Source organism: Mobula birostris, chromosome 9, assembly GCF_030028105.1.
Source record: "Mobula birostris isolate sMobBir1 chromosome 9, sMobBir1.hap1, whole genome shotgun sequence".
Classification (NCBI taxonomy): Eukaryota; Metazoa; Chordata; class Chondrichthyes; order Myliobatiformes; family Myliobatidae; genus Mobula; species Mobula birostris.
In genome coordinates this window covers 127,221,817-127,239,522 of record NC_092378.1, presented here as the reverse complement: position 1 = coordinate 127,239,522, position 17,706 = coordinate 127,221,817, and the positions used below count along the sequence as shown (strand labels likewise).

Genomic DNA, 17,706 nt, shown 5'->3' with positions numbered 1-17,706 from the left:
TCTTTTTATGTTATATGTCAATGACTTGGATGACTGAATTGATGGTTTTGTTGCAAAGTTTGCAGACAATACAAAGATGGGTAGGGGGCAATTCCTGTTGAGGCAGTGAAGAAGCTACAGAAGGACTCAGACAGATTTGGTGAATGGGCAAAAAAGTGGCAGGTGAAATACAGTGTCGGGAAGTGTATAGTCATGCACTTAGGTAGATGAAATAAAAGGGTAGATTATTTTCTAAATGGAGAGAAAATTCAAAAATCCGAGATACAAAGGGACTTGGGAGTCCTTGTGCAGGCTTCCCTAAATGTTAATTTACAGATTGAGTCAGTTGTGAGGAAGGCAAGTGTGATGTAAGCATTCATTTCAAGAGGACTAGAATATAAAAGCAAGGCATAATGTTGAGGTTTTATAAAACACTGGTAAGGCCTCAATTAGAGTATCGTGAACAGTTTTGGGCCCTTTTTCTAAGAATTGATGTGCTGATATTGGAGAGGGTTGAAAGGAGGTGTACGAAAATGATTCTGGGATTTAAAGTCTTGTCATACGAAGAGCATTTGATGGCTATGGGCCTGTACTTGCTGGAATACATAAGAATGAGGGGTGACCTAACTGAAACCTTTTGAGTGTTGAAAGACCTCAATAGAAGTGGATGTGGAGAGGATGTTTCCTATGGTGGGAGAGTCCAGGACCAGAGGACATAGCCTCAGGATAGAGGGGTGTCCTTTTAGAACGGAGATGAAGAGGAATTTCGTTAGCCAGAGAAGGGTGAATCTGTGGAATTCGTTGCCATTAAACGGCTGTGAAGGCCAAGTCTTTAGGTCTATTTAGGGCAGAGGTTTATAGATTATTGATTATTCAGGGCATGAAGAGATACAGGGGAAGGCAGGAGATTGGGGCTAGAGAGAAAAAGATCAGCCATGATGAAATGGCAGAGCAGACTCGATGGGTCAAATGGCCTAATGCTGCTCTTATATCTTATGATCTTATAGAACCCACGAGACAACCAAGCTTCACATGTCTACTGTGGAGTCAGAGAGTCTTACAGCACAGAAACAAATCCTTCAGCCAAGTCAGCCCAATTTTCTGCCTTATCCCCATGTATCTGCATCTGGACGATATCAATCCAAATTCCTCTCATTTGCTTCTGTGCTAGCATGGCAAAAAACCTAAGATATTCCTTTAAGACTGATATATAGCATGATAAATTATCACAATAACACGTCTATAACCTACAGTAATTCTCCTTCTTGTAAAGCCCATCCCCACTTCTGGGGCACAGGCTGCAGACAGCAGCTCACCAGAGTCCTCTGTCCTGGACCTGATTTTTTGTCTTTCCAGGTGTAGCCCATCAAAGGTCCTTCCTCTCCTATGGATGAGGTCTCTGGAGCTTCCGTTGGCTTTCTGTACCACTGGGTTTTTACAGGATGGGGTTGCTAGCCCCCTGCCCAATCTTCCTCCTTTTGCAGCTGGCTTTAGGACTGTCCCTGGTGGAGTCTTGTAACCTAATAGGGAAGTTCAATTGACATTCAATATGATGAGAATCCAAGCCTGGCTTGAGTATCAATTAAATTATAGCCTCAACGTTTCCCTGTTCTGCAATTATTTAGAACTAGTATGACATATTCTTTACGTAATTGTTAGTCTTCGCAGTCTTATGGGAGGTATAGCTATATGCATTTCACAAATAGGGATAATTCAGGTATAACTTTCCTGTTTAAGAAATTAGATAAATGTCACTTCTCTGTTGAAATTAATAGCTTCTAAATACAGAAGCTGAGGTAACATTGAAATGTTGATGCTGTTTATGAGACGAGTTTTATTAAGCTCATGGTTAAACTAATCAGCATAACACTCACAAAAGAGTTCTCAGGTGTTTTATAATTACTGTACTCTTGAGGAAAATCAAGGAATCAGGGTTGCTTACTATCCAATGTACAATACTCAGCAGAAGAAGCACAACACTTTGTGTTATCTGCTTTATAGATTAATGCTACATTAAAAAGACATAGATATATTTGAATGAGATAAGTTTAACAAATGTAAATAACTTATAGAGAATTAACTAACTATGCATTGGTAAAAGCATCTTGTAAAAAGCAAAATTATTAATTATTTCTTTTGTATACTATTGTTTTAATTATGTTATAGATAACTTGCCATCCAAACATGTTTAATGACTATCAGTTTGAATTCATCAGAGGTCTCTCAGTTCCCTGTTAAGCTGGGACATCAGAACAAATAAGTAAAGAGCCTCAGATCCTTCCATAATTTATATTACAAAGTAAAATCCGTACTTTATGAATAATCAAGCAATGTAACATTGTGCTCATTTGTTTTCTGCTATGTTAGTACACAGGGGCAATCTTCTATGTTCCGTACAGCTCCATTGCCATCTTCCTACCAGCAAGAACTGTCTGATTCATCAGATGTTTGGAGAAATTGGAGCCAGCCGGAAGTTATACAAATGATAACTATTGGAAGAGTAAACAGTGAATTAAGACCTCGATTCATTAATATGAATCCCTATGAAAATAGCAGAGGGTGTGGTATGTTCTCTGTATTACTTGGATTTATTCATTAGAATAGGAATTTGACTTTAAAATACTGATTTATAATAAATGCATTTATTTTCTATTTTTATGAAACACTAATTATAATATTGTGTCAATTCTGTATCATCTGTTCAGTATGAAGTCAAATTAGTTAATCAATGTTTTTCAAAATTGCATACTACAACATCTGGATAATATTAAATATGACATCAGTGGAAGTCTGTTTGAATGGTATGGAATATTTGACAATCATCTGAAGAGATTTATGTATTATCTGGTTATATATATTTGGTGCCTACAATGTAAATTTGATTTTTGCAGAACTGCTGACTAAATGAGTAAAAAAATTTATTCATTTTATGATCTCAAGTTCTTTTATAGTTCTCTGCCAGGTGTTTTAAAAAGAAAATGTAGCTAATGCCAAATTAAATAAATAATCAAATGTTTTTTTGAATTAGATAGAATAATCAGGCAGAAATACCAAACATCTGCCACTGCAAGCGTTTCTTAAAGAATGAATATGAAAGATTTTTAATTCAAATATCTAAATGACAGGTTTATAGCAGATGGAAAGACTGACCCATCATGATTACATTTTTTCCAAAAAGAATCAAACTAAAGCTACATTATTTTAGATGAACGTAATGTGTTCCAAACATGTTCAAAAGTTTCTCCCCTGAAAATGTTCATGCCTACTTACTTTGTTCCAGATAGCATTCGTCAGTATACTGTGCGATTTCTGGAACATTAATGTCACCACATATTATTGAATATTGCAGTTAAATGGTAGATTAAAATACAATTGAGAACAACATTTAAGCTTTCCCATTTTAAATAATGCAAGGATTTTTAACTTCTCTTCTATATGAGGTGATTTCTTCAGTATGCCTTACTCAGATCCCTAATTACCTTAGAGATAGCCTTTAGGGCTACTTAGACAATGTTCCATGGGAACTGCATCATGTCAACAGGTAGGGATATCTAAAACAAGAGACCATGAGAGAAAGGGCTTTTAAAGGGGATTTGAAGAGTGAGGGTTTTTTTTACACTCTGTATTTTTAGGCTATGCTGTCAGAGAAGGTGGTAGAATAGGATGCAATTCCTATGTTAGAGAAATATTAAATGTACAAAGCATAGAAGGATATGCTCTTAATTCAAATGGGCTAAGTGTAGATGGGCAAAACATTGACATGGACATGTTGGGCAAAAAAGGCCCACTTTGATACTACAAGACTCTTTGATAATAGAACCAATTCTAGATGTATCTCTGTTACCTCGAAATATATTAGTAGAAAAACTGCATGGATGTGTAAATCCATGTGGTTATCCCAAACTGTCAGACTTACTTGTTTACCTATATAAATCAAGTCTGATATCTGATGTGGTAGAAATTCTCCTTTATTTTTCTTAGTCCCTTCCAATACAGAAGCATGCTATTCAGCCCAACATTTCCACTCCAGCTTGCAAAGTAATCTCCTCAGCCCTATTCTCTTTTTGTTACCCGTAATCTATTCTCTCCCACCTATCCATCATTTATCACAGTACATAGGCTGTGATAAATGCTTTATAATATGCACGTTAACTATAGTGCTATTTCCTCATGTTCACAATGACCCACTTCAATCCAAGGCATATGTCCATCAATCAGCATAGCACTAAAAGTAGATTATCTCGTCATATTATATCACACCTACGAGCAGAGGCTACCTGCCAAAGCATTCCTCAGGGCCGCAGAGATAGGAAAATTTCTTCATTAGCTGTGAAATATTATGAAAGATCTGTAAATTATGATCAGCTTTTCAATCCAAAATTACCTTTCTTTTTATAGCTTAAAGCTATTACGCCTTTGTCCTATCCTTACAAAATAAAATAATGAATGGTTAAGAACTTCAGAATGGATTTATCAGCTTTGTGGTCACAGGCGATCTAAGTTAAATATTGAAATAACCTCAGCTGAACTTTAAGGAGATAAACAATTCACTTGCAACACCAAAGCGGTGAATTTCAAGTTTAGAAATTAATCCCTTGAGATGGTTCTACACATACAGACCATCAGATATACATCATATAGTTATAGAACACTACAGCACAGAGACAGACCTTTCGGCCCATCTAGTCCATGCCAAGCCACTAATTTGCCTAGTTCCATCGACTTGCACATAGAACATAGCCCTCCATATTCCTCTCATCTATGTACCTATCCAAATATATCTTAAATGTTGAAATCAACCCTGCATCCACCACCTGCACTGGCAGCTTGTTCCAGACTCACCAAGAAGATCCCCATCATGTTCTCCTTAAACATTTCACCTTTCTCCTTTAACCCATGACCTCTAATTCTAGTCTCACCAAAACTCAGTGGAAAAAGCCTGCTTGCATTTACCCTATCTCTACCCCTCATCATTTTGTATACTTCTATCAAATCTCCTCTCAGTCTCCACATTCCAAGAAATAAAGTCCTAACCTATTCAATCTTTCCATACGATGCGGATCCTCCAGACCCAGCAACATCCTTGTAAATTTTCACTGCACTCTTTCAAATTTATATATACCTGTAGGTAGGTGACCAACACTGCACACAGTTAGGCTTCACCAATGTCTTATACAACTTCAATATAACATCCCATCTCCTGTGCTCAATACTTTGATTTATGAAGGTCAATGCGCCAATCTACCTGTGATGCCACTTTCAAGGAATTATGGATCTTTATTCCCAGTTCCCTCTGTTTAACCACACTGCTCAGTGCCTTACTGCTCACTGTGTAAGACCTACGCTAGTTGGTCCTCCCAAAGTGTAATGACTCACACTTGTCTGCATTAAATTCCATCTGCCATTTTTTGGCCCATTTCACCAGCTGGTTCAGACCCTGCTGCAAGTTTTGTTAGTCTTCCTTGCTGTCCACTACACCTCCAATCTTGGTGTCATCCATAAATTTGCTGACCTAGTTCACCACAATATCATCCAGATTGTTGATATAGATGACAAACAATAGACCCAACACTGATCCCTGTAGCACACCATTAGTCACAGGCCTCCAGACAGAAAGGCAACAATCTGCTACAATTCTCTGGCTTCTCCCGCACAGCCAATGTCTAGTCTAATTTACTGTCTCATCTTGAATGCCAAGTAACTGAACCTTCTTGAACAACCTCCCATGCAGGACCTTGTCAAAGACCTTGTTAAAGTTCATGTAGACAACATCCACTGCCTTGCTTTTATCAACTTTCCTTGTAAGTTCCTCAAAACATTCTTTAAGATTGGTTAGATATGACCTACCAACACAAAGCCATTTTGACTATCCTTAATAGGTCTGTGTCTATCCAAATGCTTATATATCCAGTCCCTTAAAATACCTTCCATCAACTTTTCCCCTACTGATGTCAGGCTCACCAGCCTATAATTTCCTGGTTTATTCTTAGAGCTTTTCTTAAACAGTGGAACAACATTAGCTGTCCTCTGATCCTCTGGTACCTCACCCATACCTAAGGATGTTTTATTATCTCTGCTAGGGTCCCTACAATTACTGCACTAGCCTCCTACAGGATCCGATGGAACACATCATCAGGACTTTGGGAGTTATCCACCCTAATTTAACTCAAGACAGCAAACACCTCCTCCTCTGTTCTTTTCATGTGTTTTTTCATGATTTTTCCATTGATTAAAGTAGGCATTTTCAGCATTTTAATCACTGTAAGCTGTATTGGGTTTCAGTGTCTAGTTCAGCAGTGTAAAACAACGATGGAACAGTCTTATCTTCTACCTAACAGCTCCCCTAATTATTCGGTCACTTTAACCATGAGAACATATGCTACAAAATATTTACAATGCTGTATTTGTTGTTTCCATTGGATAGTTAATCCTGGATTTGAGCCCATAGAAGATGAATCTTATAGCTCAGCTTCATCTATGTATGACTGGCATAGTGACCAAGATCCTTCTTTCATTCCCTACGTTCATGGAGATGATGACATTTCAAACCAAGAGCTAGGTAAGCATTATTTGTTTTCATTTACCAATAATTCAGTGAACATTTGGACATTCTTGTGGCAATATGGGTATCAGGAGACAACATTATCACCTGTTGTATTGCACAGCCACAATTTTCAGAGTAGTTGCACATGGGCGGATTGCTAATCCATGACTGCTGTGCCTCCGTAACTCCCTCTCTAACTGAATCCTCAAATTTCTCATCAGTACGTCTCGATCAGCGAGGTTTGATAAGATCTCCTCCTTGCTGACCGTCAACACAGGTGAACCACCTGGCTTTGTGTGTAACCCCCTACTCTACTCCATATACGCACGTGACTGTTTGGCTGAGTGCAGTTCCAAAGTTGTATTGAATTTTGCTGGGAATATTTGTGCCTCTCTGTGCCTTGAGTAACCTGAGCAGCGCTGAGTACAAGGAACAGCTAAGAATATTGGAGCCACAAAATACAGAGCAGGAGACAAATGCACACAAGAGCTCTCCCAGAGGGACAGGTTGCACACACACAGTGATTCTCAGTAGGGTATGATGTCACAAGCAACAAGTATTGACTCTCACTGGGTCTCATAGATACTGGCTTCCAGCAGTATCCAGTTCCATACACCAACTCCCAGTGGATGGCATATTTACAGACATTGACTGCTTGGGTACAGGTCTATAGATACACCAATTCTCATGAATCCACTTTTGCCCACATTAGAATACATTTGTTAGACTCTGCCCAGTCATTTAACCCGTGAACTTTTCTTTAAAATCTAATAAAGCTAGAGAACCCAATAATACAACATACTCATAATGTTCCCATGCACAGTGAACTGCAGACTTTGTATTCCACAGTGCAATGAAATAAGGCATATCTGTCTTGAGACATAGAATCTGCACAATATATCTGAAAATGCAATAAAACTAGGTGCCTTAGATCAAAGTTCAATGCTACAAAAGTATTAAATTGCATTGGTAATAGTTTATCAAGTTAACATGTTGGCTCCTTGCTTAGGTATTGTGCATACATGAAATCCACACATCCACCCTGAATTTTCCCACAATTATTTATTCACAGTGCTCTTTCCACACAGAGACAATTTGCTTCTGATATACATTTACACATTGGCATAACCCTACTGAAATTAATGACATAATGATCATTGACTCCAAAATGCTCTGCCATTCATGTCTTTTGCAGCTGGCCAGGTTGAATCTCCAAAACAAATTCCTGTATGGTCCCTTTCTTATTGTATTCTGTACATACTGATTTATGTTCTCTTAAATGCATTGTCACAGGCCGGGTCTTTGGTTAGTCTTTATTAGTCTTTGTTTAAAGTGAGCTATACTAGCATTCAACTAGTGCATTGACATTTGGATAATACTCCAAAAATGCATATACTAATGTCATTCTTTATCGCTCAGTTGATGTTGCATGAGTAGTGTGGTTGTTGCTAAAGTCAAGTGTATTGTCATTGTGATCTCCCTCCATGCTGCTAGTTCCACAGAACACCACTCCTTGTATCTCCCACACAATCTGCTGTTATGCTGGATAACCTCTATTCCGATTGCCAACCAGATCTCCCCCTTCAGCAATATTTTTCATTTCGTTTTTCAGGATCTGGGTATCCCTGGCAAAAGCAGCAATTGCGCTCCATCTCAGAAACAGCTTATGCATCAACTAAATATCTTGTCTGCCTGTTATGGAGTCAACACACTAATGGGTCTAGATTCACACATGGCCCTTTAGCACCAATTATATGAACACCGTAGCAGCCTTTTCTAACCAAACCAAATTGCTGCTGCTGCCAACCCCCATGGGGTTGTTATACTTGTATGACGTGCTCTCAGCTCCAATAAAGATTGTTCCAAAAGTCGAAGATATGTATTTTGACATTTATTAGTAATTAGCAGACATATAATCTTGAAGCGATGAAATTTAAGAGCACTCAAGTGTAGGTTAAGCATAACTGAGCTCTCAACAAAACAGCTGTCGTTTAAAGTTAAATTGGATAGATATATGGACAGGAAGGGAATGGAGGGTTATGGACTGAGTGCAGGTTGGTGGGACTAGATGAGAGTAGGAGTTCGGCACGGACTAGAAGGACCGAGATGGCTTGTTTCTGTGCTGTAATTGTTATATGGTTAAAAGATATGACAATCGTCGGCCCCCACCCACAAGCTGCCCTGAATAAAGCATAAATGCATAACTTATTCCTTTTACTTTTACTGTGGCCCCACTCATGCAACTGGTTACTATGATAAACATAATAAATGCACAACACCAAATTTCAATGCAGATAGTACATAGATGCATATCACTATTAGTCATAACAACTGTTTTTCTCTGAATTCAGTTATTAGTTTGAGATTTAATTCTTTAACTGTCACACCTGCTTTCTTGCTGATCATCATACCTCATTCCCAAGTCACCGTCAGTAAATCTCAGAGTATGCTTTCCCACTGTGCATGTGTATGTCTGTATTCATGTATGATTATGCTTAAAGACCAGAAGGCTGCAGGTGCACAGCTAAAGCAATCTTTCAGATTTCTTGATTTATACATGTTCATTAGCATATTTAAAAAGATCTTTCAAAAGAAAAGGCAAAAAAGGCCTACACTGTTATACCATGATCATAAATGCTCCAGATCTTCCAGCAGAATTTTAAAATTCTGCCAGCACAATGTACAGGCTACTTTAATGCTCTGAATTAAGAGCAAGAGAATTCTCAGCCATGTGTCCAAAATTAATGGCTATTGTAAACAGTGCTGATATATGTATTGATTGATAAAGGGATGATAATGAGTTTGGAATACTCTTCCACAAGTTGTTACGTATATCAAATTTGACAATCAGAGTATTATGTAATATGATGAAAAGGTGGGATTATGAAGTTAAATTCTGGATACATCACTATCTCAAGCAGAATAAGCTTAAGGGACTAAACGGTGCCTCCCTATATTCCCATGCCTTTCATTACAGTGACCTACCTAGTTTAGCATCTAGCAATTTCTTAGTCCTGATGAGCATTCATCTTATGGTAACTAGCAACTTGAACTAGAATTGTCTGCTAAATCTAGACAGGCTAGTTCAGCTGTGATCACATTTTAGCCAAAATAAACAATTGTATTTACGTAGGAAGTTGGGCTGCTGTACTTAACAGATGGAAACTCAATCAAAATTAATTAGGATGTACAGAGAATACGTGTGTTCTGGAGCTTTGTTTGCTAGAATCCATTCATAATTTTCAACATTATTACTTCATTAGCTTGGGTACTATTTCAAAGCTGAATGTTGTGCCATAGTGCCCCGATTCTAGAACTTCTGTAATGTGTACTTTTAAAATTGTCTATTAACTGTTGTCTTACTAGAACACAGGGGAGACTTTGAGCAAGTACAACAGCAAATAGCTAGTGAATTATTTTGTTTACGTTATAAATCTGCTTAAAAATTCAGATTTTTTTATGACTCTTGAAACCAAATCATATAGATAAAAGCTTCCTTGGAAAAATCGGATGCTTCTTTTCAGTTTCCTTGATTACAATATGCATTTTTGCCTTCAGACTTGTGAATTATTATTGTACCCATTATGTCAACATAGAAGAGATTGCTATCGGGAGCCATTTTAGAAGAACATTACAATGGAAGAGTATATTTTAATGGAAGTATCTGTTTGGAGTCTAGTCAAACTTGTGGAGAGCTAAGATATAAATAAATATAAGAAAGAGAAAGTGAGGAAGATGAACCAAGGCTATAAAGGAGTTACTATACAAGTAGAAAAGTACAATGAAAATGTTTTCGCAGAAGAGACATATGGGGAAAATTTGTCGAAGGTTAAGGTAACTGAGAAAAATGGTACATCTGAAGAAAGTTTAGTATTTTGCCAATGTTTCCAACAATTCTGGCAACTATTTGTTGCAGTGATCCGGTTTTTCTACCATTATTTTAAAGAATCTTATCCAGATTACAAATACACTGAAACATTTAGCTCTCAGAAAAATGTTCCTAAGAATCCAGACATAGTACAAGAAGATACATTAGAAAAGGTCACCATTGTTACTCCCGTAACAACTCAAAAGATACCAAGAAATCGAATAACGATAAGTCAGGATGAAGATACTTTGGCAAATCAGAATAAAATTGAGGATGCACACTGGAAAGGTTGGTAGATTTCGGAGTGATGACACTTTTACTGGTTTAGTTAAGGATTAAGAAATTATTAGAATTAGGGAGTATCTACAATGTAGTATGGGTGCCTCAATAATGTCTATGCCACTGAATGATACGTTCATGCATGTGGAGAGGAACACTGACCTAAAACTTTAGGTTCTTAAGGGAGACATAATTGAGGTTTACAACATTATGAGGAACTTGGATAGAGTGAATAGGAAGAATCTACTTCCCTTAGCTAAGGGAATATGCACTTAGAGGGCTGTATGAATCCGGAATTTGCTGTCAAAAAGTTTTATAGAGGTGAGAACTCCCACCACATTTAAAAGTTATTTCAATATCTATTTGAGGAATTGTAATCTCTGGATTTGCAAACCAAATTTCTCCAGGTCACTGGTAAACTTTGCATAATACATCATGAAATGTTATTTTGATGGTCTGAAGTAAATAAAATAAATTAATAGAATCATCTATTATGGTCCAATGTGTTTTTATCAGCTATGGCAAGACGGCGTAGAAGTACTGGCACTGGAAGCCTATCAGCTGGTTTGAGATTTTCGCAGTTTGTAAATTCACAACAGGAAATAAGCACAGGAGAGAAGGAAGGTATGTAAAATGAGTTTAGGCAACACTTGCCAAACATTCCATGATTAGAAGAAACAATGTGATAAGAACATGCAAACTGGTGAAATGAAAGAAACAATCTTTATATGATTATATGCAGGACAGCGAGAGTTCATTGCTGAGCTTGTGGCTTTATCTCCCAATGAAAGAGCAAAGGCCATCCAAGAATTGACAGTGAGCATGGATAAGAAACGAAAGATAAGGTACAAGTTCTTAAAGGTTGGTTTTTCAATACAATAGTATTCGGATTGAATAACCTCCAGTTTTCTGGAAGCACACATATTTGGTAGATTATTTCTAGTTGTTTATTTCTCCACTGCCTCCAGTTATTCACAACTTTATGGACCAGAAGGAATAGCACCTCATCATGTAGCAATTGATGCCTACTAGTCATGTGACTGAAGTTAAAGCTTTTCAGTGCATAATTCAGTGGACCAATATCATTCCTTAAAGAGTTTGAAACATTTGCCAGTTGTTCTCTCATCGACAATAGGTAGGATTGGCATCATACTCTTTCAGGGATTATTAGTTACAATGCAATAGCATATCAGTGCCCTTATGCACTGATCCATATTTTTAAGGGATATTGTTAAGTCACTTACCTGGGTTATTATCTACTTTGGCATTGGCAACTGCAGATTTTCAACATGTAATTGATAGCTTGGGACTCTTCTGTTCTTGAAAGGAGAAATTATTGGCAGCTGCAGCAGTTATAAGAATTCCAGGAGAACCTTATACTCTTCAAGCAAAAAATAGCATATCTCAACTAGTGGTACCTATGACAGTTTAGTGACCTGGATCATAAAATGGCTGCCATAAGTTAAATAAATGATGGTGCTTAACTGTGCACTATGGTCCTACATAAAGAGAACAAGCATTCACTAAAAATATTATTTGTTGTATAAATACCAGTATGACTTAAATCAGTATTCTATAGTTTTCAATAGCAGCAAGGGTTGCTTTGGCTGAAAGGTGAATGCACTCATAAAAATTAAGTGGTAGTTTCCACTATGGAGTTGAATCTGAACATGATTACAATATGCAATCTTTACTAATGTGTTTTTTAATAATCTTGGTTAGACTCTGTGCACTTTCAACAAGTTTGGTCACTGGGTCACAAAAAAGGTAGAAATTTGTCCTGGATTGGGATAGCTACACTCCTATCAAAATATTGACTGCCATCTTTCCTCATCTAACATTTGGTTCTAATTTTTCCAACAGAACTGGATTTTAGGAGGCAGGTACTGCACAAATGGTGTGTTGATACTCTCACAAGTAGTAGTGCTAATGTCCATAGATTATTTAAACTTGTAATGGCATTAACTAACATGCAAAAAAAGGAAAAAAGATGAGACTGAACTTAAAGCTTAAATCAATTGGGAAAGAGGAAAGGATGTCAGTCGATAAGAAAATAAAAATGAGCAACCTAAATTGAAGACAATTTTGATGAAGGGTCCCAGACATGAAATGTTAATTCTTTTTATTTTTGCAGAGAAGCTTTTTGACCTGCTGAGTGTTTCTAATATTTTGTGGGTTTATGGCAGATTTGAACAACTGCATTTTTAATTGATTTTCATTTGCAAAAGACATCTTCAAGATTATGAAGTAATTTAAAGGCTAGATTTTGAAGGAGTAAGTTTCCACTTGAAAGTGGGAAGTAAATAAAGACATTAATTCAAAGTTGGTTCTAGTGAAATAGAGAGAAGTCAGGAGTAAAATCTTAGCCCGTGGTGTGGTTAGAACATAGAACATGCTGCCGAACGTGGTTCTCCAAGGAAATTTATGGTCTTTTCTACTGGAAGATGTCTCCCAACCCTATTGCAGCAATAGAATAACACAGTGAAAGAGCACAAGGATTGGGAAACATGCATAGAGAATAAGCACTTAACAAATGCATTAGGTTGAATAAATTTTTGCTCTGTGCAACCTTCCATTATTTAATTTATAACATTGCTTTGGGGATTACTTTGAATAGCCTTTATTATTTAATTTGGGCCAGAGAGGTACTCTTCAGATCAGCAATGGTATTGTGACTATTGATGAATGAGGAAGTGAGGTTCCTTTACTGATATACATCAAAAATTTTGAAACATACAGTGAAATTCATTGTTTGTGTCAAATCAAATCAGTGAGGATTATGATGGGCAGCCCACAAGTGTTGCCACACGTCTGGTGCCAACATAGCATGCTGCCAACCCTAACCCATATGTCTATAGAAAGTGGCACTGAATCAGAGCACCCAGAGGAAACTTATTTGACGATGGGGGAACATACAAGCTCCCTACAGACAGAGACAGGAATCAAACCCCAGTTGGGGATTGCTGGCACTGTAAGGAATTGTGCTAACTGCAATGGACATGTGAGTGAGAAAAAAGTTCTTTCTTTTCAAATCTTTTTATTGTTATATTATACAGGAAAAATAACGAGTACATAGAAGTAACAACACTTACAATGCCTCAAAAAAAAAATTATCTTAAAGATTGAAAAAAAAATTTGTGATACAGTAACAAAAAAAACCTACTAAGCAGAAAAGTGGGAGAAAAAGAAAAAACACATTAGGTGTACAACCCTGGAGTGATGCATCACACAAAAAGCTTCTAAAAATAAACATCAAACCGCCAGCAATGAGTGAGAAAAAAGTTGTGGAAACTATTGGATTACCTCCTCCTCCTCCTCCTCCTCTTTCTGTTCCTTCTTCTCCTGGCCTGACTTCTAATTTTACATAGCTGTTCATCTGACTGTTAGTGGCAAGAAATGTGTATACAGTATATGGTTGAATGACAGTACACTTGAACTTGAGCTTAACATGATGGCAGAGTTCTGCAATGTACAGCAGGTCATCAAAATTCTTGATTCATGCCTGGTTAAGTACTCAAGGCTGTTGCCAACCTGACACACATGGGCAGAGTGGCCTTTGCCCTGGTTCTGAGGATGCAGTTACCTGGTGGCTAGAATAGGTAGCAGATTGCAGAGAGGACACCTGTTTCACAACCTGTTCCTTGCCTCGGTCCATGGGGGAATGATGTCCTCAACATCATTTACATCGAAAAGGTAAAGCTTTCTGCAAGGACCCTTCTCCCTGTTCTCATCTGCCTTTCTCATCCAGCAGCTTCCACTTTCCTTATTCTAATCATCATGCTTTGTTCCAGACAGAATCTCTACTAACAAGTATTTAACTAGAGCTATCTGGTTCGTGCAGAAGCCTTACAGTTAGAATGAGTCCTTCAACTCATGCTGCATCAGTGGGTGTAAGTCTTCAGAAATATGAAGAATTGTAGAAGACGTCAAGTATTAATGTGCAATCATATTAATAGCCAGTAAAAATCAATGACCAACTAACCTGAAAGAAGTTGATGATCTCTTTATTCTGTTAGAAAGCGATTCCTAGTGTTGAGTACCAACTCTAAGCTCCACAGTGTTCTCACTGTCAGTGGTGCTAATGCCTCAGCAGGGCATCCAGTGTAGCAGAGGTTCTGTTGAAAATGCATGGGCAAGTGCCAGAGACAATTCGGAATCTATTTACCACCATAACACTAAAATTGTATCCTACTGAGTCGACTGTTGAATACTTTCTTTTTTAAAATCTAATGATTCTTTCACTTGTCCATGCCCCTGCACTGTTAAGGACTTCATCAGATATAACATTTTTCAATTTTTAAAGATTTTCTTAAAAGGTAGAATACAGGGGATGAAATCTTATGTGTACAAACAAAGTTGACAAAAGAGGCACTTTCTGAACAAATGAAATATAAATAAGATTTTTTAAATGGACCTTCATGCGCGGATTTCAAGTAATCTAATGAAGGTAACTGATCCAAAGTTTGAAGCTAGTGAAGACTAGAACAGATATCAGGAAACTCTTTATTGCACACTGTTTGGTAAACTTTCTTTTCTCCAAGATGTTGGACAGCCAGTGATGGTGCTAGGATCTGTAAATGCTGCTTTAAGTGCACAAAGATGGGCTTTCTGTAGTTATTCTGAATAGAGAATTTTGTTTAATAAAATATGCTTATTTTATAGTTGCAATGTTAATTGTTTCATACCAGGAATCAGGTGTATCTGGAGATTGGACCAAAGTCAATGAAAGCAGATTATCAAATAGCTTGCTGCACCCAGCTTCTGACTAATATATCATCTGTAAGTATTAACAGCAGCTGACACAAAAGGAATCTTTTAATCAAAAATATTATGTTATTGGATTCAATACATTAATTGGGATCTTTGGCTCATCACTGAACAATTGGGATGGGCAGTGGCAGAGTGTATGTTCATGTTTTTTTGCTGCTGTAGCCCATCTAGTTCAAGGTTTGGTGTTCTGCACACCACTGTTATAATGCGTAATTATTTGAGTTACTGTCACCTTCCTGTCAGACTGAATGAATTGGGCCATTCTCCTCCGACCACTCTCATTAACAAGGTGCTTTCGCCCACAGAACTGCCATACACTGGATATTTTTCATTCTCAGCAATATTTACCATTCTCTGTAAACTATAGCAACTGTTGTGCATGAAAATCCCAGGAGATCATCGGATTTTAAGATACTCAAGCCTGGCACCATCGATCATTCCATGGTCAAAGTCAATAAGATCACATTTCCTCCCCATTCTGATGTTTGTTCTGAACAACTCAACCTGTCATCCATGTCTGCATGCTTTTATACATTAAGTTGCTGCCACATGATTGGCTGATTAGATATTTGCAATAACGAGCAGGTTTACAGGTATACCTAACAAAGTAGCCAGTGAGTATATATTTATTTGCCACTGGAGTTGATGGTTTAGATTCAATGCATCTATTGGTGTGTGGACAATGGTTGTGATGTTGACTAGCATAAAGTTTATGTTGTTATGCTAAGTTTGCTGGTGACACCACTGTTGTTGGCTGATTCAAAGGTGGTGAGGAATTAGCAAATAGGAGGGAGATTGAATATCTGGCTGAGTGGTACCACAATATCATCTCACTCAATGTCAGCAAGACCAAGGAGATGGTTACTGACTTCAGGAGGAGGAAATCGGAGGTCCAAGAGCCAGTCCTTATCAGGGGATCAGAGGCGGAGAGGGTCAGCAACTTTAAATTCCTCAGTATTATCATTTCGGAGATTTTGTCCTGGGCCCAGCACGTAAGTGTTATTATGAAGAAAGCATGGAAGTGTCTCTACCTCCTCAGAAGTTTGCGAAGGTTCGGCATACACTTCTAAAACTTTTACAAAGTTCTATAGATCTGTGATGGAGAGTATAATGACTGGCTGAACCACAGCCTGGTATGGAATCACCAGTGCTCTTCAATGGGAAAGCCTACAAATCATAGTGGATAAGGCCTCCCCTTGTCACTTTACCTCTCACAGGTAAAGTCCTCCCCACCACTGAGCACATATACATGGAGCATCATGGCAGAAAAGCAGCATCCATAATCAAAGACCACCCCCACCGCCCTCCAACCACCTAGGCCATGCATTCTTCTCACTGCTGCCCATTAGGAAGAAGATACAGGAGCCCTAGGACCCACGCCACCAAGTTCAGGAACAGTTATTGCCCCTCAACCATCAGGCTCTTGACCAGAGGTGATAACTTCACTCAGCTTCACTCGCCCCATCACTGAACTGTTAACACTACCTATGGACACACTCTCAAGAACTCATCATCTCATGTTCGCGATAGTTATTGCTTATTTATTTAACATTATCATTTTTTCCTTTCATATTTGACAGTTTGTTGTCTTTTGCACATTGGTTATTGCTATGTTCCGTTGTGTATGGTCTTGCATCGATTCTATAATGTTTCTTGGATTTACTGTGTATGCCCACAAGAAAATGAATCTCAGGATTGTATCCGGTGACATGTATACACTTTGATAATAAAGTAACTTTGTACTTTGTACTTTGTTTGTTGCTGTGCTACTAGTCCAGCAGGTTCAGCTAATGATGTGGTTATATATTGTATATTCAGATTGTGATTCAGAGACGTTATATAGGTTCTACGCCTCTTGGGGAAAAAACTGGCTCTGCGCAATAGCAGGTGCAAATGTTTTATTAAGTGCTCCCAATTGTTCAAAGTCCCAAAAGGCGAAAATATAGATACAGTGAGGAATGACTAAAAATTCTCTCTCTCCCCCTCTCTCTCTCTATAATTTTTTAAAATTTATTTTGCATTGTATACAATATAAAACATATATATGTACAATATAAATATTACATCATATAAATAAATCTATTAGAATTATATGAATATAAATATTATACAATATAATGATCACACAGATCAACCAATATCCGACTCCTTCCTCAAGCTATTTCACAAGCACCTACCACAATTAGAGTCTATTTTCATCCACCTTCCAACCATCAGTGCCATTTCTGTCACAAACAAGAGAAAAATTGCTGGTTCTGGAAATCCA

General features: G+C 37.7%; 1 protein-coding gene across 5 annotated transcripts in view; it reads left to right on the top strand.

The window, feature by feature from the left end:
* tmc5 (transmembrane channel like 5) overlaps window positions 1-17,706 on the top strand; it is a 119,801-nt gene that overhangs the window by 40,424 nt on the left and 61,671 nt on the right. For all 5 annotated transcript variants that reach the window (XM_072268786.1, XM_072268788.1, XM_072268785.1 and 2 more), the window contains 5 exons: window positions 2,347-2,543; window positions 6,404-6,538; window positions 11,187-11,294; window positions 11,413-11,515; window positions 15,359-15,449. In XM_072268786.1, the coding sequence (XP_072124887.1) occupies window positions 2,347-2,543; window positions 6,404-6,538; window positions 11,187-11,294; window positions 11,413-11,515; window positions 15,359-15,449 (634 nt within the window). The remainder of the gene's footprint in view (window positions 1-2,346; window positions 2,544-6,403; window positions 6,539-11,186; window positions 11,295-11,412; window positions 11,516-15,358; window positions 15,450-17,706) is intronic.